Below are 26,445 nucleotides of genomic sequence, written 5' to 3'. Positions count from 1 at the left end.
GGCCTGCCTCAAGCAGGAGCACCCAGTGAGGGGCAGCAGGACCGAGGGGGGGGGTCCAGCAGGCTGGCGGCAGCTCCAGACATAGGGTACCTGCACGAGTGTCTGGGCCTCCAAACAGCTGCTGCGTGATGCCCCGTGTCCGCCGTGACCCTGCGCCGGGGCCGGGCTTAAAGCAGTCTCTCCTGGTTCTGGAGGCTGGAGCCCGAGATCCTGGCATGGTTGGGCCTGGTTCCTTCTGAGGCAGTGGTTCCTCCTCGGTGCCCCTCGGCTATGGGGACATCTTGCCCCGCCCCCTCCTCTGCTTCACCCACAAAGTGTGTGTCTGCATCCTACTCTCCCCTTGTGACATGGTGTGGCATCGGGGGTCTCCCTGGCGGCCTCAGTTTTACTCACTCATCAACAATGAATTGATTTCAAATAAGGCCACATTCTGAGGCACAAGGGGTTAGGATTTTGGGGGGAAACAATTCAGCCCAGGTATTAAATGGGGTGATAGGGCCAGGAAGCCTGACTGTCCCTAAATTCTCCTTGATGGTCAAGAGAAGCTGGTTCTGGATGAGAACTGGATAATGTTGAAATCGGCCCAAATAGAACTGCCAATGTCTCACCACTCAACACAGATTGGTGGATTCACGTCAACCATGATGGTGGCTCTTGCTCCCGACAATGACCCGGGGCATCTCCCGGAGGCTCCCACGACAAGGCCTCAGCAGGACAGGCCATCCAAGTTCAGCTCTGTGGTCAGCTCTGCCCCAGGGCTTTCTGGGGGATTTGGGGCCAGTGTCCTCCATCTGAGCCTTGCTCCCTGTCCCCACCCCTAAGGCTGTTGGGAAAGCCCCACTGAGACTGAGACCTCGGTGGTGAGGGCTACAGTGGTGTGGTCTCTCCTCTTCCCTCTGTCCCCCTGAGTCTCATGGAGGGTCCCCCGCCTCTTTATGGCTAAGAGCTGGGCCTGCCTCCTGGGCTTGAGGTGTGAAGGCCTTTCTGGTGCTCCTGGAGGACTGTCCGCCCCATGGAGGATGCCACTGATTCTTGTAGGTTCTCCATCCACCTTTGTCCTGGGTGCAGGGAGTCCCAGTTCAAAGGATTGTCTTTAACAGCCAGGACATGTGTTGTGACCCATCTGTGGGGCTCTGATAAGGCCTGACACCCGGTCCTCTCATCTGTGACTTCTCCGAAGGCAGAGATCACACTGCTGAGACCTGAGGCAGCTCTCAAACAGGCTGCAGAGCTGCCTCAACGGGTCTGGGCCCCACTGAGTGGCAGGGATCTAGGTTCCCGTGAGACCATCATGCCTGTGCCCAGAGCCAAGGATGGACACGGGCACTCTGTCCACCCCAGAGCAGGCAGGCCTGCACCTACATGAGAATCTCCACTGCCAAGCAGGGTGAGGCTCTGGCAAACGTAGCCCACAGCCAGCCTCTCCACCATCCCCTCCTCTGAGCTCACCCCAGCCCTACCTGGCAGGCAGGTGAGATCACCTTCCAGGGAGCATGGCAGGATGTGGTGGCCCAGAAAACGTCCAAGTGTCACATTCCTTTATAAATTGGACAGGCCTTCCCGGTGCCCCTACCTTGTCCTCTAGCAGTACTGCCTGCCCTAGAGGGAGCTGTGTCTCCTTAGGACCCTCCTCACCTGCTGGAGGTGGGCAGGGAGGGCGTCGGGTCCTGGGGGGTGGGACACAGAGCTGTGTGAGGGCCAGGGCTCTGGCTTCAGGTTCTGGACCTGGCTTTATGGTGGGAGCAAGGCCCCCACCTCGCTGGGCGCAGTGTTCTTCTGCAGAATCAGCCGATTGCATCCTGAAGGCTCCTGGTGTTTGGAGTGTCTCTGGTTTTCCACCAGCTGGTCTGGCACCAGCTTTCACCCAAGGAGACTGTCCTCCTGGGGGTCTGAAGCGTCATTCCAGAAGGGATCCCGGAGTAAATGCCACCTGCTGAGCCTTGGGATCCAGGGCTGTGTGGAACAGTCTCCACAGCTTGAATCTGAATTCTGCCGTTTTCCTGCAACCGTGTGTATGCGTGTGTGCATGTGCATAGGTCTGCATGTGTGTACGAGTGTGTTTGCACGTGTTTTTACATGTTTGTGTACGCATGAGTGTATGTGCATGTGTACACGCACATGATTCCATGTGCATGCACATGAGTGTGTGCATTATGACTGCCTGTGTGGCACTGCAATGTATATACATGTGTATGTGTGCATGCATGTATGTGTACCCACGAGTGCATGCATGTGCATGCACATGTGCACCAGTGTATGTGTGGTTACATGTGAGTGTAGAAGAGTTCCCATGCATGTATGCATGCATGCACAAGTGAACATGTGTGCACAAGTGTAAATATGTGTACATCTGAGTGCATGCATGTGTGCACACATATATACACACATGCAGGCATGTGTGATTTTGAGTGCATACATACATGTGTGTATGTGCACCAGTGTATGTGTGTATATGTGTGTGTGCATGCATGAGTAAGTGTACTTACTTATGTGCATGCACATAAGTGTACTCATAAGTGTACATGCACGTGTGGTTTCATGCACCTGTACATGTGCATGTGTGAGTTTGTGCACATGTATATGCACGTGCACCAGTTCACACATGTATACATGTGTGCATGTGTGTATATGTGTGAGCACGTGCATGCACGTGTACGTATGTGCATGCACGTGTGGTTTGTGCACACTTATATGTGTATATGTGCACACGTGTGGGTGCATGTGCATGTATGTGTGTGTGTTTCAAGGGGCAGCACTCCTGTTTGGAAACCTTCAGTGCCTCGGAGTAAACAGAAATGTTCTGAACTGTCAGGCTCTCAGTACAGGTCACGTCAGGAGCCCTTACCCGGCTTGCACTTTGTTGCACATCTGTGACACCCAAGCCAATCAGGCCAGCACCTCGGTGAGGCAATAAGCACACAGTACCCATCACTCGTCAGGGTGCTCACTCTCCTCACCGTCTGCAGACCCAGAGACAGGCAGGAGGGGAGCCATCGCTGAAGCCCCCCCTTCCAGGGGGCAGAGTTGGGGCCAGGACAGATGCTGGCATGCCTGTCAGTCTCCCCTCTGCTGTGCACCCCAGTCCCTCTCAGGGGGCGGGGGCTGGGGTGGGGGTGCCCCTTCTCTGGGTGTGGCCACACAGGTTTGAATCGAGGCCTTCTTGGGGTCCAGAATAGACTTCTTACCGTTTGTCCGTTCGTGTTGATGCTTGGTTCATCTCACTATTGGCAATAAAGTTTCTGATTTCAGAGAAATAAGAGTCTTCTTTCTCATCTAAAAGTGCATGGTTGTCTGACTCGGAGGTGGGAGAGGAGGCACTGGTCCCCAGGTGGTTCGTGAGGACCCCGGAGTGCTGGCTCACTGTGAGGACAGGGGAGCATCAGAGGAGGGGCCTCCCTCAGCTGAGCCCTGTCTTCCCCCTCCCTCCCTTCCCCTGTGTCCCCACTCCCCATCCTCTCCCTTGTCTTCCTCCCCTCCCCTGTCATCCCACTCCCTCCCCTCCTCTCCTTCCACCTGTGCCCCTGGGGCCATACCTGGAGCGTGCTCGTGCTCGTGCTTCTTGAGGTGCCGGTCCAGGTTGGTCTGCTGCCCAAAGCAGCGGTTGCACAGGTGGCACCTGAAGGGCTTCTCCTTGTTGTGGATGTTCCGGACGTGCCGCTGGAGGTTGGAGGAGATGCTGAAGGAGCGGTCGCAGTACTTACACCTGGAGGACACACGCATCTCAGAGGGGCCCCAGACCCCACCCCGTACAGCCAGAGATGGGGCTTCAGCCCCCGCCTGCAACCTGGAAGAGGCCCCCGTGTCCCCCCCACCGTTTCCCAGGGCATGTGGAGCTGGAATGAGCCCCCCACCTCCCTGCATCTGGGTCCCCAGCTCGGAGGCCCTGCCCTGGGCCGTGTGCTCCCAGCAGCCTCAAGGGGGCGGCCGTGCACCGTGGAAAGACCCTGGGGCGGCGGTTCTGAGAAGGAGGAGACCTGCTCCCAGTGACTTTCCTCCTGGCGGGAGACCCTGACTCTGGCACGAGGAGAGCTGGCCGGGGCCTGGCCGACTGTCAGTGGGTCCTGGGGCACATGGGCCCAGCCTCCCAGTTCATTCATCGTGGGTTCGGGGAGCTGCCCCAGCCCTCTTCAGCACCCGTAGGCGCCCTGCCACGGGGGCTCACTGGTCTCGCCATCTGTCAACCACCTCTGTTACACGGACCACGCGTGACCACACCCTTCGGGCCAGGGTGCCACCAGCCCCACACCATCCCGTTATTTCTGTGCCCCTCTGCGGAAGGTGATCGCCAGCCTGCCCATGGTTTTGGGAAAACCTGAAAAGACACTCCTTCCTCCGGACGCTTCAGTCGTGTCCTCCAGGACCTTGGTGCCCAGAGTGGTGTCCTCTCGGGGCCGGGCCTCGTGCAGCTGCAGCCTTCACTGCCTCGCTTGCAGCCCCGGGGGCGGGAAACAGAGGGCCAGCCTCCCAGTTCAGGGAAACAGCCGCCAGAAACGGAGCAGGAGCGAGGGGAGGCCCAGGGAGCTGCGGGCACGTCTGCAGACCCAGGCGGGGTCTCGCTGGGGCGCCAGCGCCTCCTGGTGGCGGAAGTCCAAGCAGAGGCCTCGTAGCCGCTCCGCCGCCCTGGCCTGCGACGGCAGAGGGGATTCGCTTCTGCTGTTTCCAGGTCACACCACGTGTGCCGATGTGGGCGAGTGCACACACATGTTGTGTGTGCGCATGCACATGCGTCCCCGTGCCTGGGCTTCAGCGCGCCTCCTCGGGGATGCTTCGCTGGGCGTCAGAGGCACGTGAACCTGCGAACACTGTCTACGCATTTATTTTCCACCTTTGGAGACAAACAAGCTTCTGCAATGGGACGGGAGGCAGGTGGGCACAATCCTGGCCCGCTGAGTCTTCAGGAGCCGGTCTGCACAGCAGGTCCCGGCAGGGCGCACACGTGGAGGGTACCAGGGACCTGTCCTTAGTATGGAGCCCGCCCCCCTCCCCACCCCGTCCTGATCACACCAGCACAGAGTACAGGCCCTGCATCCGGGCCACAGGATGGAGCAGCGCCCGGGGTTGGTGCCGGGGCCGGACCAGCAGGGCCATGTAAGGCTGGCCTCCGAGGCGCTGCCCTGTGACACCTGCCCAGGCGTCTGGCCAGCACAGAATACCAGGGGCCCCTGAGGCAGGAAGATTTCGCCCCTAGAGGCCACCGGTGCCTGCAGGGGTGTTAGTGCTGTGCCAGGAGGGGCCCTTTCCCTGCCCGGAGGGGCAGCTTGATGAACCTGTCCTGGAAGCCCAGGTCCTGCCTCACGGCCCCCACGGGGCTGGTGGTGGGGCCACAGGAAACAGGCAGAGTCCCTACTAGTGGGGCTCCAGGTGGCTCCCCTACCCCCCATACGGCTCCAGAGCTCCTCTCTTCGTGTCTGGACCTTCTCCGCCACGGCCTCGTGGACTCTGGTTTCCTCCATAGCCAGTGGGCAAAGAGCCGTCTGTGATTTTTACACGAATGAAGGTCCTGGGCCACAGTCCTTGGCCTCCTCTTTCCATCGGCCCAGGCCCCCTGGGCTTGGCTCCGGCTCCTCAATGGGCCCACTAAGCTGTCTCCAGGCCCCCAGGAGCAGGGGGCTTTGGTCATGGCCCCTCTTCCCGCGCCTTGTGATGTTCACTAGTTCCCAAGGACCCGCCGTCCTGGAAGCCTACACGTCCTGGAAGCCTGCACGCTGTTGGCTGCTTTGTCTCAGCCTGCCCAGGGACGGAGGGTTGAGCCCTCTCCACCATGGTCCATCTCTCTCCACCACAGACACATTCTAGCCCCCACAGTGCCAGGCTCCCAGACAACTGTCCTGCTTCTCAGGGCGATGGCTCAGGAAGGACCAAGTGCAAGGCCAAGGTGGTCTGGGCACTCACCCTCTGCCCAGTCAACTGGCCTTCCCAGGGGTCCGTCCGCCTGTGTGCTCACCCGCACTCCTGGGGCCCGTCTGTCTGTGCGCTCGCCCGCACTGTGCATGGCATTCCCTGCCTTGTTTCTCTGGGAAGACAGGGACCTTTTGACAGGTTCCACCTAACACAGCCTCATAAACTCTGAACGGTAGGAGTCCTGAGGAGGAGATGGGGTTGGGCAGGATTGTTTCTTGTTACCAGAAATGGAGTTCTCTTTCCAGAGTCGTGGGGGTGAAGAGCGAGCAGGAGGGAGCCATACATTGGATCTGCTCACAGAGAGCCCTGAGTGTGGCCCTCTCCTGGTTCTAATCTAAATAAATGGCCCAGACAGAGAAGCCCATTTGGAATTTAGGGGAGCAGTGAGCCCTGGGCTTTGGGGGAGCAGAGTTCTCTGAGCAGCTGGGATTTGCGTTGTAAATAAGCTGACAAGTGGCTAGTGAAATTTATGGCCTCGCTGTGTAAAATAGCACGCCACTGCACCCGCTGCGACAAGGAGTGACCGGCCGGCCGCGGCAGTGTGCAGCAGAGCGCCTGGGGAGGACCTTGCCGCGACTGTGGCCCCCTCCCCCGCCAGGGAAGCCCGGGGGTGGGGGAGGGCACAGTGTCCTCCACGGGACCCAGCCTGCCACACCAGCTGTCCCAGGGAGAGATGCTTTTGGTCATTGTGAAAGCAGGGGAAGGGGAGGAAAGAGGAGATTTTTGAAATCCAGCCCTAAACACAGAAGTAGAAAAGCAAGGGGACAGGTTTGGGCCACCTGAGGGGATGAGAACTGCCCTCGCTCATGGGGAGGAGACCAGCCGCGGATGGAGAAGCCCATGTCCCCAGAGCCAGAAGCTCATGTCCCGCCAGGAGCATGCTGGCCAGCCTGCGAGGGCTAGCACCCGGAGCATGACCAAGGCCCCGCCAGGCAGCATCCAGGAGGGACCCCAGGCGTGGCTGCCAGGGAGGGTGCAGGAAGCAGCCCCCCACTCTGTTCTTGAGTCCGGCATTCTGCTCGTCCAGCCCAAATTGTCACAAGCCCTACCCGCCGCAGCTCTGAGGCAGGACAGTGAGTCTTCTACTTTGCAGCCAAGATCTCTGAGCTGAGGACACTGGCCGGCGGGAGGTTTGAGGGTCCCTCCAGGAAATGGTCACACGAAAGGGTCTTTCTTTCCCAGGGCCAGGGCTTTGACACACCTTCAGAGTGATTTCAGGTCATCTCCGGCCAGGACTTAAGAGGAAGAGTGTCCCAGCATTGTGTTGTTTGTCACCCTGCAGCCCGTGACGAGCCCTGGCTCCTCCTGCTTGCAAGGGTCGGGTGCACACGGAGTCGTGCACACATTGGGCCCAAAGTGGAGCTCACGCCTGGCAGGTAGCGGGTGGCTGGGAGGTGAGAGTCAGTTTGCCAGTGGTGGGGAGTCCTTCTCCCTTGGTGGGGCCTGTCCCCTGGACACACAAACTTTCCTCTTCCAATTTAAATTCTTCCAACGACCAAAGGGAGCCCAGAAAGCCCCAGTGATGTCAAGGGGAAAGCCACACACGCCAAACTCCCCAACTCAGGGCTGCCTTGAGCCAGATAACGTCAGGATTTGCAACGCAAACTTTCCGAGCAATCATTGTTACGCAAGTCGAAACTCACAGATTGGAGAGAGCAAAAAGGTTTCAGTGGTAATGAAATTCTTCTATAAACACAGCCGGACCCTCTGGGGGCTCCTCCGCGCAACACCGTCCAGAAGGCGGCTCTCGTTTCAGGGAGGAGGCCAGACCGAGTCATTCCTTTCTTTGCGAGCCTTTGTGGAGTCATGAGCCGCTTTTCTATGGGGCGGGAGGCCTGTGTATGGGGCATGGGCTGGGGGCACCGAGCAGACTGCTGGTAAGTAGATGTGCTGTCGCTCGCCCAGCCGGGACAGGACGCAGCCCTGCAGTGGGTACCCCGTGTGGCTGCCCTTCCCAGGGACAGGGACCCACACCGAGTCTCTGGAGCTGATGGGGGCCTTGGAGCTCTGTATGGCCGGTCATTAGGATCTCATGCTGCCAACTTAACACCATGCAAAGCCTTTTTCTCAACGGTGGCCGTCCACCAGACACACCCTGGACAGAATGAGGTCTTGGCATCTAAACCAACTTTTTTCTCTGATTTGCCTCGTGGTTTCCACCACCTGGGTGTCTCATTTTCATTTAAAATGAGAACTCTCAGGCCGCTCCCTCGGCTGGGTCCCTGAAAGCCAGGGTGTCCCCCTCAGTCCTTCTCCTGCCCGACAAAGGCTCTAGGGACCAAGGAGCAGGATCTGCTTCTTGTGAGGCCAGAACGGTCTGCTGGAGCCGCCGTGGACTCTGACTCTGGGGTCTAAGCCTCTGACTCTGTGTCTTCAAAACGAGGACGACGCCGGCACCGGTGAATGGGAAATGTGATGGTCCTTGCACTGACGCGCTGTGTGCCTGCTCCTCTGCAGGCCGAAGCCCAGCATCGAGGAGGCACATGGCTTCCATGCAGGGCTGATGCGTGAGTCCCTCAGGACGCCCCCAGCCCAGGCTGGGACCCACAGTTGCACGGAGGTCCTTTACCGCTGTCCACCCGGCCTTGGGCACGTGCCCTGGCCCACCACCCTCTCTATGGGAGCTGAGCTGGAGGGAGCTGGGGCGGAGCGAGGCTTCCCCCACAGACCATCTGGGGCCCTGGCTTTGGCTACTGCTGCTCTGAACTCCCCTCCCCCCACCCCAGGCAACAGCACCAGGTGGGAGAGCTACTCCGAGGCACCCCATTCTGGGAGAAGGCAGGAACCTTCAGGAAGCCCACTGAGCACCTCCTGCCTAATCTTTATAACACCCCAGGGCCCAGGGTCCCTGTGGGGCCAGGAGGGAGGGGCCCAGGGAGCCCCCTGACACAAGCATGCTGGCTCCCACCTCACCAGAAGCCTGCCTCCCCCTACCCACGTGGGACAGGCTCCTACCTGTATGGCTGCTCCCCAGTGTGCGTCCTCAGGTGTCTCGTGAGGTTTGCTGATCGGGGGAAGATCTTGCCACAGTACCTGGAGTGGAGGCCCGGTGAGGGGGGCATTAGGCAGCTGCACTGCCATAGGTTCAGGCACCCATGAGCTTTCCTGCTGTGGTTCCTCCAACTCGAGGTCTAGGGCCTGAGGCCCCACAGGGGGGCAGGTGGGCTCAGCCCACCCTGGCCTGCTCGGGCTGCGCCCCTTCCCCAGGCAGTGTGTCAGCCAGGGGGCCCGAAGGCGGCCGAGCTGGCTTGGACCCGCTAGGACAGGCTCCTGCAGCTGGGGACAGACACAGCGGGAGTCTCTTCCCAACACTGGGCTTCCCCCCCAAACTCCAGGAGCCCAGGTTAAACGCTGACCAGCATGCCTTGGCTTGGGCCTGACTGGCAGGGCTAACGCTACGTCCCCTGTGCTCACAGGAGCACAGCTGGGGGCGGGGCAGGGGACGTCCAGCCTCTGCAGACACGCGTGTGGGCAGTTGCTGCCATCGGCGAGCCGACCGCGTGTGGCCACATGCTGTGCTGTGGCCGGGACAGCTTTTCCAGGGAGCCCGGGCTCCTGTGGCTGCCTCACCCTTGCGCCCCACCTTACCTGCAGGTGTAGCGCTCCTTGCCCTTCCTGAGGATGGGGTCCGAGAGCGTGGGGGGTGGGGACCGGAAGTTGAAGGGGTGGTGGGGGAGGGGCTGCAGGGAGCTGCCCGACTCCGCCTTCATGGCTGCAAAACTCTCCAGCTTGTCTGTCATGGTCTCGATGGCTGACATCTGCCGGCAGGACAGTGGGAGAGACGGGGCGGGGGGATCCCTGAGGAGGCCGGCCCCACCCCCAGGGCATCCCAAGTCCTCATGGACGGGGCAAGGACCAGAAGCTGGAGCAGCCTCAGGCTGTGGGTGGAAGAGGCCTCTCCCAGGCTTCCTGGCCACCACATGGATACTCTCACTTTCCGCAGCCGCCCTGGGCCTGTCCTTCCCTGCAGCCCGGTGTCAGCCCAGGGCCCAGGCCGGGGGAGCTGGAGCCAGCCTCTGCCAGCCAGCACGCCCCCCTGCCTGGCTCAGGGCATACAGGGGGCAGGGGGCAGGCTCCGGCCTCAGGGGACACGTCCCCTGACATCTGGCCAGCACTCCTGAGGGCTCGCTTCGTTTAAAGACAGAATCACATCCCACTTTTCTCTCCTCTTCTCTCCCTCCCTCCCTCTCTCTATCTCTCTCTCTTTCCCTCTTTCTCTCTTTCGATAAGACAGCTCCCTTCATCCTGGGTTAAAAGGGGCCTCGGGCCTGGGCAGTGTCCCCTCGTGGCAGCAGGCCACGATTGCCGGCAAAGTTCCTGGGGAATCCAGCAGCCTAGGGCTAGACACTGAACTGAACCTCAGGAGGACGATGTCCATGTGACCCAATGCGGGACATGGTGACATGGACCTGAGGAGCCAGCTCTCCAGGCCCTGGAGATGTCAAAGGCTGGCTTGGCTTGGGGAGGATTCGGGGGTGCGGCACTAGCCACTTCCTCCTGGTCGGCAGAGCTGTGATCGGAGCCCCCAGTGGTGCCCATCCCCAACGGCGTAGGTTTGGGACAGGATGGGGGAAGGGGGTTGCACGGGCCTCAGGGCCTGTTCCGCTCTCCTTCCCCCCGGGATGCATGTGCCCTCCTCAGGTGCACGATGCTGCCAGCTGTGGGCTGCCCACCCTGTCCCTGCTGCCCAGCAGGTGGGAGCTACCGTCAGCACCGGGACATGGAACCCGGGTGCAAAGACCGCTGCCCACCCGGCTTCCTGTCTCAGTGTTAGCCGCGGCCTTGAAAGGCTCTGGAACTCTGCACACAGAGACTCCCCTGGAGCTCCAGAGGTGGTGAGGGTTTATGGCGCACCCTGCCCCCCAGGGGCTGCACACACGTGTGTCAGGTCTCCCCAACCAAAGGCCCTGGTAGGGTCCTGCCTGGCACCTCAACACCATGGGCTGATGCCTTCATCAGTAGTGAGCCCATACTTTGTAGAGGCCATCAGTTATCATGCCTGAGTGATGGCCTGACCTCAGACCATCTAATTAGGTGGCTTCCTGGTCCTCGTCCCATCCCCCTGCCTGGCACTCTGGCTGGGGGGCAGGCAGTGGGGGTGGCAGGGCTGGGGGTGGGGGGGTTCGTGGGCAGGAGACAATGGGCAGCCGGCCCCCTGCCAGGCCTCCCATCCTCAGGCCTGGGTGGGTCTCCCTGAGGCTGCCTGCAGGTCTGGCCTGCTGGGCCTGCTCCGCCTGACCAGATATTCCCGGCGGGGCTCCCACAAACACAGGATGCGCCTGGCGGGCTTGCCGGCTCTTTCCAGCCCGACCCGAGGAAAATCAGGGGAAGTTATTAAGCAAACCCTCTGGCCTGGTGAAACAATGGGAGGCCCTAAGTTTAGCTGTGAACCCAGGCAGGGGGCAGGTTTCACCATGGGGCTGTTTGTCCAAGGTGGGAAGGACCAAGAAGCAGAACAATGCTTCAGCCTGGCTCAGGCCGCCCCCACCAACTCAGCTCCCAGGACCCCCAAGTGTGCTGGGGGAGGTCTGTGGCTCTGGGAAGGATGCTGGGCCCCAAGGAGTCAGGACAGGTGGGCTCTGGGGGGATGAGGCCGGCCATGTGCTCAGGATTGCCTGTGGGGGGTGTGTGGCCACTGTCCAGAGGGGGAGGTTCTCTTTCCCAACCCCATCCTTAGTCTCGGCGGACAGGCCTGCCACTGCCTGCAGCCCTGGGGGGCGGTGCTCCTCCTGCCCACCACCTGCTGGACCCCTGTCCTTGCGGCCAGTCTATCTGATTCTGTCCTGTTCCCTTCCCCCTGCCCTCCCACCCCATCCCCCATGCCCACTGGGTGTCCACTGGGTGTCTGCTGTGCTCAGATCTCTGCTCTCCTGGTCTTATGTATGTGTCCTGCTCACACCCGTGCCTCCTGGATCTGTCCCTTTCATCCCCAATCCCTGGCCTCTGCATCTGAGCATCTGTCCACTGCTCCTCCTAGTGCCTGAACTGTGGGTCAGTGAGGGGCTCTGCAGTCTGGGGTCTTTGGTCACCTCCGAGGGACCCACGGGCTGCCCACAGAGCACCACGCTCCTTCCTCACATGTCCTGGCCCATCTCATCCTCTTCAGCCTCATGGGGACCCATCAAGGCTGCAGGGAGAGAATTCCCTGTGCACCTGCCGGGCAGGGGAACTGAGGCCCCCCTCAGGTGTGGCCAGGTCTGAACGGAAGCTCAGGGAGCCTGCCCCCGGCAGAGACCGCCTGTCTGGGCAGCCCATCTGGAGACCACACCCCGCTGCCCTCCCCTCACCCCGGCCTGGCATGCCACGGGTCTTACCTGGGGGTGGAAGAGCAGTGGGGACGGCCGCAGATACTTCTCCTTCAGGACTCCCACGGGGTCGGTCACCTTCCGCTTCTCTACCCTGCTGGACAACAACGCAGAGGGTTACGTACCTCACCGAGCTGCCCGGGGCTGTGCACGAGGGTGCCCGCCTGTGCCCCGGCAGTCACAGGGCTGGGGGCCTTAGCACGGATGCAGGGGCCACGTGTCTCCCTGACGGTGGGGGGGGGTTCATGACCGAGCACACCTGCTCACCTCCACGGTCTCTGAGCCCATACCTGGCCTGAACACTCGCTCCACCTCCTCTACATGCTCCCTATTTCCACACCCAGGTCCTGACCCTGGCAAGGCTCCCCCGATACCCCCAACCACCCCAACTGTCATCCCACAGAGTCCCCAGGGCCTCCCTATAGCTGCCACGTGGGGTCTACCTACAAACTCACAATGGCTGCTGGAGAGGACAATTCTAGAGTATTTTCCGAATGCTGCTGACAACTCTGTTCATCACAGAGCAAGTGGAGGAAGCAGCCAGGGCAGGGCGCTGAGGTCCCTCTTCACACTGTCTCCCAGTAAAGCCAGCCTCAGCATCCTCGTGGGGGTGGGGGTTCACAGAGTGGCATGTAGGGAAACCTGCCACTTCTCCGCACACACACATGGCCCTGCTGCGCAAACCCTACACCAGCCGCTCCCGTCGTGTCCGTGCGAGGGCCTGGCTCTGCTGCACAGCTGCCCACCAGGGACCGGCTGGGACACCGAGCAGAGCACGAAGGGGTGATGGCACCAGGAGAGGAAGAGGAGCTGCAGAAGGACAGCACAGCCACCCAGGGAGCATCCCCCCAGGCCTGGGGCCACAGGGAACCCTGCAGGACCACCAGCCTGGCCCAGCAGGAGAGGGTGTGAAGGGTCCCTCACCCCCAGAGAGGCAGTGTCCATTGTGTGGGAAGTTGGCGTGGAGGGCAGCTTGCTCTGAAGGGCCTACCCAGGGCCATCTTCAAAGCTGGGCCATGTTGGATGCAGCCTTTCAGCAAGACGCTGTAGTGTTGGTGGCATGAGCCTATAGCAGGGGGACCCACCTGGGAGGGGGTGTGTGGGGTCTGTGTTAGGCTGGCTCCTGAGCAACCAAGGCCAGCTGACCCCAGGCAGCCACTGGTGGCCCTGTGTGCTGAGTGCCCAGGGGGTGGCTGCCTGGCTGTATTAGGGTTCCCTGAGCCTGGGGGATGGAGGATTGCGGGTTGTGTGTGTTAAGGGTGAGCAGGATCTGGGGTCTGGCCTGTGGGGCTGGTGTGGAGTTTTCCTGGAGTCACCCAGGAGCAGAGGAGGGCCCTAACCCCTAGCTCCAGGGCCCAGCCTGTGGGCAGTTGTGGTCATCCACAATTTGTGTGAAGAGGGACCTTCCAACACCACACATGCTTGTTTACCTTGATGGGCTTGGGGGTGGTAGGGAGACGATGTGGGGGTAACCTGTACCTGGACACGTTGCTGGCATCTACGTGCAAAGTTGGGACACAGATCCAAGTTGGGACACACAGTTGGGACCTCAGATCCAACGGCCATAGCCAGGGACACGCTGGGTCTCAGGGGACCCCGATAGACCTCACCATCTGTTCTTCTAGCTTCCAGACAAAGGCCCATGGCCCTAACCAAGGTGAGAGGGGGCAGGGGAGCAGTGAGGGCCTGGGGAGAGGGCAGGGGGATTGGGGACAGAGCAGTAGGATGTTAACTCAGAGCCTGCTGATTCCAGCTCTGCGGCCTGAGCGGAAGTTCCCGTCACCCTCCTGTCCTCTACATCAGGGTTGCGTGTCTCATGGGGCCCTGGAGGGTCTTTCCCCAGGCCCCCTGATGGCACATTTGCCCCAGAAAGCTAAGGAGCACCGTCAGCAGGTGCAAGTCACCACTTCTCAACAAGCGTCTGGTCAACTCTCTCAGACCATCTATGGATGGCATATTCTGAACAAAACACCTAGAGAGGCATGTTTTCCATCTCCTGTGATGCAGATATCGGCCCCGAAAGGAAATAGCACTGGCTGGACACAGGCGTCCCCAACCGGCCGCTGACTTGCTCTGGCTTCATTCTGCCCCACAAGTACCCTCAGCTGCTGTGGGCTGTTCACCTGCACGCCCGCCTCTTTACCTGCACACTGCAGAGAATACAGGCCACATGTGCCCGTCTCCCTGAGCGCTGGGTGTACACGCATGTCTGCATGTGGGCCTGTCCACGTGGGCATGGGCCTGAGCCCCACAGCGGCGCCCTGCGCAGGTTCCTGGATCTGCATGCCTGCCCCAGGCCCACCCCATGCACGGCCCTCTCTCCTCCAGGCTTGGCCAGCCCGGCACCCGCAGGACAAGTGTGATGGGGATTGGACCCCTCCACCTAATAAACACACCTGATCAAAGCCCAGACTTTGCACCTGCCCAGAGCTTGGCGAGGGGAATTAAATTTGCCTCTCACCAGAAGGGCTATCACAAAGGTGGGTGCTTATTTTTTGCAAACCCTCTAGAGCTTCCTCCTCCTCATCGTCCTCTTCCTCCTCCTCCCCCTCTTCCTCCTCCTCTCTCCTCCCCTCTGGTGCTCCAGTGGCTTCCCTGGGCCACCAGAAACCCCAGTGGTGGCTCCAGGGGGTCAGTGGGGACCACCAGGGCAGCCTCAGGGAAGTGCAGGCTCTGGGAGCAGAGGAAAGAGCACGGATCTGAGTTTTGCCGAAGGCAGAGCTGGTCCAGAGAAGACGGCTGGAGGCCGAGGGCGGCCCAGGTGAGGTCTGAGGGGAGGCTGGGAGTCCCCTGTGGCTCTTGGCCCAGCTGCCCAGCCAGGCCAGGGCCCCTTTGGGAGAGCAGGGAAAGGCGGGGCGTGTTAATACCTGTAAATGGGGTCCATGAAAAAGGGCGACGGCTTGGCGTAGTGTAGGGAGGGCTGCTGGGGCAGCTGCGCCGGGCATGCCTTGGGCAGCCCGTCCCCGGCCCCCAGCTTGCGCTCCCCGTAGATGTGGTTCTTGCGGGGCTCCCGCCCCCCTCCATTCTGGCTGGCTCGGACGCGGCTGCCAATGCTCAGGTCCAGCGGCTGCTCCTCCCCGGAGGCCGGGGCCGGGGGCGCCTTGGGCGCGGGCAGCACGGGCTTCGCCTCTTTTGGTTTGGTGGTGAGGTCGAAAGGGGACTCGGCGCTGGGGCCGCCCACCTTGAGGGCGTCCCGGGGTGACCGCGGCTCGGCCTTGACCAGGAGGTTGTGGGCGAGGGAGCGGTCCGCGAAGGGGCAGAGGGCGGGGGGGAAGTTGGGCAGGAACTGGAAGGGGAACACGGAGTGGTAGGGCAGCGAGGCCAGCTTCTTCTCCTGCATGCCCACGAAGCCGGGGCCGAAGTACTTCTCGGCGATGGAGGCGATGGCCTTGATGGAGTCGCCCGCGGCGCCCGAGGCGGCCAGCAGCTGCTCGTCGGGCGGCGGGAAGAAGGCGTGCTGGGAGTAGAAGACCGGCAGCTCGGCCGTGCTCGGGGCCCCCGGGGCCGCCGCGCCGCCCCCGCACTCGGGCTTGGCCTCCACCGCCTTGCCCTTGTCCTTGGCCTTGTCCCGGTCGCTGTCCACATCGCTGTCCAGGTCCGAGCCCGTGCCGGTGGTCGTGTCCAGGTCGGTACCCGTTGTGGTGTTGACGTCCTCAAAGTCGCTGCCGTCCGACATGTCGCTGCCTCTCGTCTTGAGCTTGTCTGTGTAGGAGTCGTCCAGGCGGCGCTCAAACTTGTCGTCGGGCCCCGCAGCAGCTGTGGCGCCCTGGCCGCTGCTGCTGACAGCGGACACGAGGGGCAGCGCCGGGTTGCCCAGGGGGCTGGGGAGCTTGGCGTCCTGGGTGTGGTTCAGGGGGCTCTTGAGCAGCGGCGTGGGAGGTAGCAAAGGCGGCCGGGGGTACAGGGATGGAGGGAAGATGCCCGGGAAGCCCGGGGTGAGTGCGGGGAAGGCAGGTGGAGCCGCCGAGAAGGGCAGGCTGCCGGGGTGTGGCCTGGATGGGAAGTACTCGTTGAAGCCCAGGCTGGCGTGGTTGAGGGTTGGGGGGGGCTTGGCCTTGTCCATCATGGGGCTGGCGGTCAAGGGCAGGCCCGGGGCGAAGATGCCGCCCGGCGTGTAATGGTTCTTGCCCTCACAGAAACGCCGGTGTTTGTTGAGGGAGGAGGTAGTGCTGAACATCTGCCCGCAGTCCTTGCACTTGATCTGCGTGCGACAGTCGGCGTGCATCCGCTTATGTCGGCACAGGTTGGAGAACTGTGTGTAGGACTTGTGGCAGACCTCACCTAAAACATCAGCAGAGAGCAAACACAAACACGATATGAAATTACCAGGAAACCCTGCGGGGGGCGGGGGGCTGGGCGTGGTGGCGGCCACTGCCATCCGGAGCCGTGAGTGCTGATGGGTGTGGCACGTGTCACAGTGTATGGACCTGTCTGAGCGTGCACAATGTGTGTGTGCATGTGTAGGTGTGTGTATGTGTCTGCGTGCATGCTTGCAGTGTGTGTACATGTACCTATGGGTATGCGTATGTGCATGTCATGAGTGTCCGTGCACATGCATTTCGTGTGTGTGCTGTGTCTGCCCATGTGCATGAGTGTGTGTGCATATGTGTCTGCCTGCATGCTTGTATGTGCATGTACCCGTACCTATGGGTATGTGTGTACATGTGCACTTTGTGTGTGTGCTGTGTCAGCAAGTGTGAATGAGTGTGTGCCTGTGCACACACCTATGTGTGTGCATGCATCCCACCCTGGGGCTGAGCTCCAGTGACCAGCACTGGCTTCCCACCTGGATAGATCTCAAGGCTCCTCGACCTTTCTCAGTGGAAACTGGGGTACCTCTGCTATTTGTGCCATCCCCCGCCAGGAATGTTTGTCACGTGGAGCTGAGGTCCTCTGAGATCACTCCCAGGGTGGATAAAGCCATGGTGTGTAGCCACATGTGCACTGGTCCCCCTCAGTGGGGTTGGTCCTGCAGGGGTTGGGGGAAACCCCAACCACCAGATTGCCTCTCCTGCACTCTGTCCTGGGAGAGAGGCCTTGGGGAGACCAGCCCACTCGGGGGAGTCTCTGGGAGTCTGGGCTCCCACTGGCGTGCAGTGGCCACCGTCTGGGCCTGGCTTAAAGCTGGGGACAGGAGGGACGCCCAGGCAGGGCTGCGTGGAGTGGGGCTGGCTTCATGTTTGAGTTAAGTGAAGCCTCCCCATATTGGGATGTGGAAGTGGCGCCAGGCTCAGGTTGGATGGATACTGGCCTGGGCTCTGGACAAGATGGGCGGTAGCCAGCCAGAGCCACTGGGGGCCCCCGGGGACCCCATCTCGCCACTTTCCCGAGGCCTATGAGTTGAGTGCTGTCATAAAATCACCAGCTTTTCTTTCTTTCTTCCTTCTCTTGTTTTTCTAACCAGAAAGGGAGGAACACACACGCGCGCGCACATACACACACACACACACACACACACACACACACACACACACACGTTGCTCTCGGCAGGACAATTTGCTTCCTAAATGCAGCCCGGTGGAAACAATGGATCCAGCCTGTTTCTCGTTCACCACAAATCCTGACTGCCTGGTGCCCTGCTATTCTAGCCGGCGCCCCGGCCCCACATCGCCGAGTCCTTTCAGCACGGTATCTATTTCTATAAAGGGCCCTGCCTTCCCGTCGTCTGCGTGGTGGGATGCTTTCAAGGCTGAGGGGCAAGAGCATGGCCTCATTGGATCACATCTGCCCTCTTTGCGGGAGGGGTGGGGGCGGTGGCTGATTCAGAGGTGCTGGGCCACGTAGCCGGTCCATAAATACACTCGGGTCACCCACCCGGCCTGGGGGAGCAAGGCCATTTCTCAGCTCAGGCCTTGCTGGACAACAAGTGACACTGTGCTGCATCCGGCCCAGCTTGCCAGTGCCTGGTTACTGGCTGCTGCCAACCTGAGCTTGGAAACTGGCCTTGACCAGGACCCCCACCTGGGGCAGCTTCCCGAAGGGCCCTGGGCCAGCCCCATGCCTGGCTGTGGGGAGCCTGGGACCCCCAACTCTCACCCCTCCGCTCACATGATGGTGGGGTCCAGCAGAAATGCCAGGGCTACAGAGACACCTCTGAGAGCCTGAGGTCCCCAGAGCCGGCGGAGGGAGGTGGCTGCCCAGAGGGGCTGAGGAAGGCCTGGGCAGCCCGCAGTGGACTGGACGTGAGAGGGGGGCCTGGCAGAGGGTGCCCTCAGGCCCTGGCAAGGTGCAGGGGGGCCCCGGCCACTGCTCACAGGTGTTTCCTTTCTGTGTAGGGCACGTGAGTGGGTACACACACACACACTCACTCTAGAGAAGGTTCTTTTGTGCAAAGTGCCCACAAGGAGACTGACCAGCCGTGTGCCCAGATAATGCCCTCCTGTGCACCCCCAGGGAATGAATGCTGCCACAGCCATGTGGTCCACGAGGGCAGGGCTTAGGGGCTCCTAGGCAGGCTTGACTGCAGGACCGAGTGTGCTGTGTGTGTGCACCCAGGCAGTGCCCAGCAGGTGGATGCAGTCTGTGCTCACTAGTGACTGTGTTGCCGTGAGCCTGAGCCCCTCCCAGCCACCCATCTTTCCTGAGAGGTGCCATGTTGTCTGTGCCCCCTGCTTGTTTGCAGAGCCCAACGTGGCCTTTACCAGGGGCCAAAGGATGCTCAGCCGTGGCTTGGAGGATGTGCAAAGTCACATTTCACATGTCCCATTCTTGAAATTTGTGCCACCCTATCTGAGTGACATGTCTATGCAAGCAACCTGCTCATGTGTGGGGTTTTCTCTCTAGCTTCACCCCTTTAGCCAAAAGCCAAGGCACCCAGGCAAGCGTGCAGCACAGACAGGAGGTGGGGGTGCTGCCACCTGGTGGGCCTGGCCAGGCTGCTCGCGCTCTGCTGGTCCCCACTGGAGTCCCCAGTGCCGGCAATGGAAACACTGGGCTCAGATCCTCGGAAGGCACCGTGGTTCCTGGAACTTACATTATTACATACACTTCAAGGACACGTCACAAAACTTTGTCTATGTGCCCAGGAAGGTAGTCACTTCTGAACCTATGCATGGTTTCCTGCTCCTAAGCTTACCTAAAAACTCCAAGCTACTATTTGATGTCTCACAGTGGGACTTCCTGAGACTCTCATCCATGGAAAGCAAGCCATGCTCCTCTGGTCCCTGTCATGGCTCCCAGCCCCCATCCCACCCTCCCAAAGGGAACAGGCTCTGCTGCACCACTGCTCATGGTCTCTATCCAGAATCTGCAGGTGACAGGGGCAATGACCCCAGAAGACTGGTATCTGCCTCTAGCTGGGCAGCGGAAGCTTGGGCTGGGGATAGTGGGCAGGAGGAGGGCACAGCCTCAGCCACCCAACAAAGGCTTGACCTGCCAGTCTGCATGGTCCCTTTGGGGCAGGTGTCATGCACCTGAACATCATTGGGGATACCACCCCAACCCCAGGCCCCAAGCAACCAGGGTTACTCCTCTCACACTGATGCCATGGGGTGTGAGGGGTTCCAGCCCCCTGGCCAAGGCTCAGGGGTCAGGTTGGGGCTGCAACCCCGGCTCTGTAGGGTGGTCATGAGCACCTGGTCACTTAGTGTCCACAAGCTCAGTTTCCATCTCTGTCAGGTGGAGACAGTGTGGCCCTTGCTTGGTGAGAATTTTGAATATGTTATGATATGCTATGTGTGGATGATGGCTACCTGCAATCCACGTGAACCACCCTGCATAGTCTCCAGTGATGTGAGGACTCAGCACAATTCGTGTGATGACCCTGCATAACCTTGTGTGGAGGATGAGCCTATAACCTCGTGTGGGTGATGACAGTGAACAACCTCGTGCGGGTGATGAGCCTGCACAACCTCGTGTGGATGATGATAGTGAACAAACTCGTGCGGGTGATGAGCCTGCACAACCTCGTGTGGATGATGATAGTGAACAAACTCGTGCGGGTGATGAGCCTGCACAACCTCGTGTGGAGGATGAGCCCGTGACCTCATGTGGATGATGATAGTGAACAGCCTTCTGTGGGTGATGAGCCTGCATGATCTCATGTGGAGGATGAGCCTTCACAACCTCGGGTGGAAGATGAGCCTGCAGGACCTTGTATGGGTGATGAACCTGTACGACCTCATGTGGATGATGACCCTGCATGACCTCGTGTGGGTAATGATCCTGCATGACCCCGTGTGGTTGATGAGCCTCACAACCTCATGTGGGTGATGACAGTGAACAAACTCAAGTGGATGGTGAGCCTGTACAACCTTGTGTGGATGGTGACCCTGCACGACCTCGTGTGGGTGATGAGCCTGCACAACTTCATGTGGATGATGACAGTGAACAACCTCCTACAGGTGATGAGCCTGCACAACCTCGTGTGAGTGATGACAGTGAACAATTTTGTGTGGGTGATGACAGTGACTAGCCTCATATGGGTGATGAACCTGCACAACTTCGTGTGAATGATGACAGTGAACAACCTCGTGTGGATGATGACAGTGCAAATCACATGAAATGATGGCTTAGCACTATCTTATGTGAATGAGTCAGCACACCTCTAGGTAGAGAGGAATCCTCTGTGGCTTCCAAACTCACTGAGAATAAGGATCATGCTCCCATTCTGGTTCACATGGTCCCGAAGACCTGGCCCTTGTGACCTCTGTCCTCTCTCCTATTACTCCCCCTCACCTCCCCAAAAACATGCTGGCCTCAAGGCCTCTGTGCTCCCAGTCCCCATCCCCTGCTAGCGCCCCCTCAGCTCACACCTGCCTTTCCTCCAGGTCTGTGCTAGAATGCCTCCCTTTGACAAGCCATCCTGGCCCCCCACTGTATTCACAGGACGAGCACCCACTTGGGCCAGCCTGAGGTCTTGGAGAGCCTCCTAACCCTGTGCCACCATCTCTAGGCTGATATACCTGTCTCACGTGTCATTACTGTTCATATGGCTTAGCATGTATCTCCTGTACTGCATGTAAGCTCCGTGGGGACAGTGGCATTTACAGCTGGCCCCTGCTGCCCTGACAGCACAGGGAACACAGGCTGGCCTTCCTAAGGCTGCTGCGGGGATGAGCAGAACTCCATGTGTGTCACTGGGATCTTCATGCCTCCTGGAGCTCAGTTTGGGGTGTGAGTACAGGGGAGAGAAGGGGAATGGGGGTCTGTTGGGCTGCTGAACAGGTCCTACCACACTGCCTACCACCCACCTCTGGCCACTGTAGGGTAAGCAAGGGGAGGAGCCAAGAACAGCAGGAGGGAAAAATGAGGCCACAGCAAGAGAGATGGATCACAAGATGAGCAGGTGCGGCAGAGCAAAGTGGTGAAGAGGCGGTACCAGGAGAGTGTCCAGGGCCTGGGCTTCACCCAGCAGAGGTTTCTGAGCAAGCAGGGGTCCTGCGAATGGGAGAGCCCAGGGGTTTCATGCCTTGGCCTGACCTCCGAGCAACCCCCCATGGAGGCCAGGCTGGGGGACCACTTACATATGAAAGGTTTGACGGTGCTGTGGATGTGCTTGTGCTGCTTGAGGCCGGAGGATGTGGCAAATGTCTTCCCACAGTCGGGGCAGGCATGAGCCCGGGCGCCGACGTGCTGGGAACGGATGTGCCGCTGCAGGTTGCTGGGGTCCGTGAACACCTGGGGGGACAGACACCATTGCTCACTCCCCTGTTGGCCCCCTTCTGGCCTCTGCTGGGTGGGGCTCTCATTGCTGCTCTGGTTCCTGCACTGAACCTGGCTGGGAGCGGTCTCTGCTGTAGGGATGGGTGACCCCCCTCCCTTGATGACCTGAGGTGAGCTGCCGAGCCTCCCCCAAGACTCTGTGCCTTTGACAATAATTCCTGGGGCAGCTGTGGCCGGGATGTTGGAAGTGGGAGCTCAGAACATGATTTTGTAAGCAGAGTAGCTCGGACACCCTGGTGGGGGCAGAAGCCCACCCCGGAGAGGATGGGGTCTTGTCCCCCTGGCCTGCTCCCTAGCTGTGTGACCTGGTGTGACCTGGCACATTCCCTCCTTCCCTGAGGGACCCAAAGGACTTCAGGAGTCTTGTCTGCTCTGCATACTTCATTTGCATTTCCGTGGGGAGTGCGGGTGGGAGCAGCAGGTGCACATGTGTGTTACCTTCACACAGTTTTCACATTCGAAGCGCTTGCCACTGTCGTGGGACATCTGGTGTCGGATGAGGTTGGACTTCCAGTTGAAGGCCTTGGGGCACTGATCACACTTGTACTCTCGCTCCTCCGTGTGCACAACCATGTGCTGCTCCAGGCTGTGCACGGACAGGGGACAGGAGTCATGGGGGGCCTGCCTGCCCCCCGCCTACTGTGCTCCCTGGACCCCCCAACTCTGCTGGGAGCCAAGAGTGAGTCTCGGCAGCCTGTCTGTCCACCCCCCCCCCAGACAGGGCGACTGGACGGAGGGGCAGGGGCAGCCCTCCCTTATCACGTGAGGAGGAAGCAATGCCTGCACACAGCTCAGAGACCAAGCATCCGAGACCACTCCTCCAGGCAGCAGAGGCAGGGCAGGACCCCAGCCCACGATGCCCGGCTATACTTCAAGATGATCTTAACCTTGAGGCTAACCTTGGCCCTCAGAAAAGGGGTGCAGAAGCTCCCAACATTGCCACGATCCCCAGAGTGGGGGTGAGGAGCAGGAAAGCCAAGGCCGCCCTGGCCTACCCACCGCGTGCAACGAGGAGGCGGGCTGGGGTTGAACGCGTGGGTCTCCTAATGCGGCCTGATAAGGTGGGAAGATCCCAGCTGCTGGGAAGGGGCGGCTGTGCTCGGATGAAGGAGCAGCAACTGACCCCCTCCTCTCGGGGGACGTCCTGGTTCTCCTCCCGTCCCAGGTGTGACCGTTAATCTCCATGAGCAAAGCAGCAATACATCACGGCCCGTTAATTACGGGGCCCAGCCATCCATTTACATCAGAAACGCTTGGTTCTTGAGCACTGGCAGATTGTATCTTTTTCCCTGTTGTTAATTGTGATTTATGTGTTTATGTAAAGAAAACACGGACCCTCTTGAGCGGCGCTTACCGCTGAGGGCCTCGGTTGAGATTTGCCCAAACGCTTATTTTCTCAGGCATCTGTTCAGGGCAGAGAGTTTCCCATCCCTGGGGGGGCCGTGGTGGGATCGGCGACCAGGTCCCAGCAACACCACAGCCAGTGCGTGACTTGGTGCGGTTTTACTCTGACCTTGCCAGACCGTCCTAGAGAAAGTCTCAAAGGCTGGTGGAGGGGGCCTTGGAAAAGTTGTCATGCTTCCCTGGAGCAATGGGACCGCAGCCCTGGTGCTCTTTGCACAAAGCCCAGGAGGCTCATCTTTCTTCGGGGTTCCCATGGGTCCTCAGAGCTCCCACTTCCCAGGGGAGGGCCAGTTTGTGCCTGCTTTAGGCTGACCATGTCCAGCTGTCTCACAGCTGGCCCAGCACACTGTGCCTGGGACAGGTGGGTTCCATCCGTAGGGAGCAGAGGCCAGTGCCTGGGTGTGGGGGTGGGTAAGGGATCCCTGGGTGACCCCTTCCAGCTGCTGCCCAGTGTGTGTCTAGAGGTCAGGTCACCCCCGGATCCGAGGGCAGCAGGGTGCTGCCATCCCCTGATCCTGGTCTTGGACTTTGCTACAGAAGTCTCCTTGGGGTCTGGCCTGCATTTCTCACTCTCCTCCCAGCCCGGCTCACAGCTGAGCTCTGACTCCAGAACAGCAGGGCTGGGTATGTCTCTCCCGGGCCACCTGCGGATCTTCTAGGGTGGGGGGCTCCAACCAGGGACCGGGCCTTCACAGCCAGAGCCAGAAATACCTATGGCCTTAGCCAGCCGCTCATGGGCCTGCTCTGTCCCTAATGCCTGATGGGTGGGCTGGGGTACCTGCCTCCAAGGTGTGTCACCCTGGAGGTCACCCTTGTCTTTAGCTGTCCCTGGAGCTCTCAGCTCATCCGTGTGGACAGGACTGAGAGACAAGGACAGACCCCTGCCTTTCTCGGGTCTCCCTCTGTGCTGGCTCGGGCTCCTGGGGTTGGAGGCTGGGGGAGGGGAATGGGGGAGGGTTGGGGGCAGGGGAGGCGGCACCTGTATTTGTTGGGGAACATCCGTTCGCAGTCCTTGCACTCATGGGCCTGCTCACTGCCCCCGCTGCTGAGCCCCTCCGGCTTGAGCTCCTCGCCCAGGCCCTCATAGAGCGTGGCCCCCACGGAGCCGCACGCATACTTCCTGTGGCGCCGCAGGTCCAGCTTGGACTGGAAGAGCTCGTCACAGGCGTCACAGCGGAACGTGGGCTCCTCTGCTAGGAAGAGAGCAGGGGAGGTGGGTGGGGAGCATGAGACACAGGGCCCAGGATCGGGTGCAGGGGGACCCCGGGCCCTGCCTCCCACATTGGCTGTTCCTGCTCCTGCTTCCTTCCTGGCTGCTTCCTGGACCGAGGTGTGGCTGCCCCAGGAGCCTGGGACCATGGGGACCCTGTGTCTGCATTGTCAGAAACACGGAGAAGCCCTGGGCCCCACCCCGTGTGGCAGGAGGCCACCCCGGGCTCTCGAAGGCCCTGCAAACGGGGAGCAGAGAAGGAAGCTGGCGAGCACTTTGTTTATGAATTAGGAGAAAACACGCGGCAGAGCTCTAATGCATATCATAAATTACTGTCGTCAAGGTCAAACAAATTAAAAGGGGGGCAGCTATTATTAAGTTTACGAGACAGCATCCTGACCACCGTGCCAAGCCAAACAGTCAGCTCAAAGCCGTAAATTTCCCTGGGGAGACGACCTCGGGGGCCCATCCCCAGCCCCACCCCAGGCAACAGCCTACCAGTAGCTTCTCCCCAGAGCGGGTGTTCCCCTCCCTGCCCGAGGTGGGGAGAGAACACTTGCAATAAAAACTCTTGCACAAATGAATGGAGAGATGTGCATGTGTGTGCTTGTAGCAAATGTGGGAATGCGTGTGTGCTTCTGTGCAGGCGTGTAACTATGCAGGTGTGAATGTGTGTGTCAGGTGAATGTGGATGTGCAGCTGTGTGTGTGTGCACTGTGTGGCCCAGGTGTGCAGCTGGGACAGTGTGTCGAGTGTGTGTATTTGAACATATCTGTGTCCATGTCTGTACATCTTTGTGGGAATGTGTAGGTATATTTGGACATCTACCCTGGTTTGTGTTGCTGTCCGTATATATTCATGTGCATGGCTGTGAGTACATGTGCTTCTGTATGTGGCTACATATGTGAAAGTTATGTCTTTGCATATGTTCATGTTTGCATGCATGTGCATGAAAGTGTGTGTGGGTGCTAGGGCAGGTGCATGTGTCGTGTATTAATCTGAATGTCTGCTTCAATGCACACATGTGTGCTGTATGCATGTGTATGTACATGTTAGGTATACACATTTGTGCACGGTTGACCATGTGTTCTGCATGTTAGGTGTGAATATGTTTGTGCATATTTGAATGTGTGCACATGTGTGTGAATATGCAGTTGGGTATGTGCACCTGTGTGAATGTGTGTGCAGTTGTTCATGTGTGCATGTATTTGTGAATATGCACGCATCATGTGACTGTATGTGTGTGATTGTTCTAGGGTGTGTTCGTATGAATGTGTGTGGGCCAGCATGCCTATGTGTGCAGGAGTGATGTGTGCAGGAGTGAATGTGTCTTTGTGGACCTGGGAATGTGTGTGAGTGTGGATGTATGTGCCTATGTGTCCCTGTGCATGTGTGTGTGAGCATGTGTGCATGGGCAGAGTTGAGCCCCAGTGGCCTTGGGCTAAGCCTCAGTGATATCAGGCTAAATGTGGCCCCAAATGGCCTGACCCCGAGGGATGTAGAAGCCAAGGAGGCAGGGAGATGGAGGGGCGCAGACATGTTAGAGGGACACCATAAACATCTCAGAGTGCCAAGGAGAGGGTGGGGGAGCTTTGCAGCCTGGGCAGGGGGTCAGGGGAGGAGGCTGGGGAGACCGAAGACCACCTGCTCAGGACAGAAGCTTCACCAACAGTAATGGTAGAGGTGCCGCTCCTGGTGTCTGGCTACTCTTGGCATCTCCACCAGTGGGCACCTGGGTCCCCCCGATCCCTGACACCAAGGGGCAGACTCCATGGGAGCTGGCTCTGAGGTGCACCTGGTTGGGCCCTGGGTGCTTGGATGACACAAATATTACTTCTGTTCACATCCATGCATGGACGTGGATATCCAGGTGACAGGGAAGGGCCCTGGGGACAGGCCGGGCAGATGCTCAGAGGCCAGGTGTGGTGGTCTGCTCGCCGCTGAGAGCCCGCTCTCAAGGAA

General features: G+C 59.9%; 1 protein-coding gene across 6 annotated transcripts in view; it reads right to left on the bottom strand.

The window, feature by feature from the left end:
- Positions 1–26,445, bottom strand: part of PRDM16 (PR/SET domain 16) — a 314,127-nt gene that overhangs the window by 8,446 nt on the left and 279,236 nt on the right. For 3 of the 6 annotated variants that reach the window (XM_038537722.1, XM_038537726.1, XM_038537727.1), the window contains 9 exons: positions 24,253–24,466; positions 22,308–22,455; positions 21,671–21,824; positions 15,074–16,487; positions 12,216–12,303; positions 9,490–9,659; positions 8,857–8,934; positions 3,534–3,703; positions 3,186–3,360 (listed from right to left, as the gene is read on the bottom strand). In XM_038537722.1, the coding sequence (XP_038393650.1) occupies positions 3,186–3,360; positions 3,534–3,703; positions 8,857–8,934; positions 9,490–9,659; positions 12,216–12,303; positions 15,074–16,487; positions 21,671–21,824; positions 22,308–22,455; positions 24,253–24,466 (2,611 nt within the window). The remainder of the gene's footprint in view (positions 1–3,185; positions 3,361–3,533; positions 3,704–8,856; positions 8,935–9,489; positions 9,660–12,215; positions 12,304–15,073; positions 16,488–21,670; positions 21,825–22,307; positions 22,456–24,252; positions 24,467–26,445) is intronic. The other 3 variants (XM_038537724.1, XM_038537723.1, XM_038537725.1) reach the window with 3 other exon arrangements.

Source organism: Canis lupus, chromosome 5 (genome assembly GCF_011100685.1).
Source record: "Canis lupus familiaris isolate Mischka breed German Shepherd chromosome 5, alternate assembly UU_Cfam_GSD_1.0, whole genome shotgun sequence".
Classification (NCBI taxonomy): Eukaryota; Metazoa; Chordata; class Mammalia; order Carnivora; family Canidae; genus Canis; species Canis lupus.
This window is presented reverse-complemented; position numbering and strand designations above follow the sequence as displayed.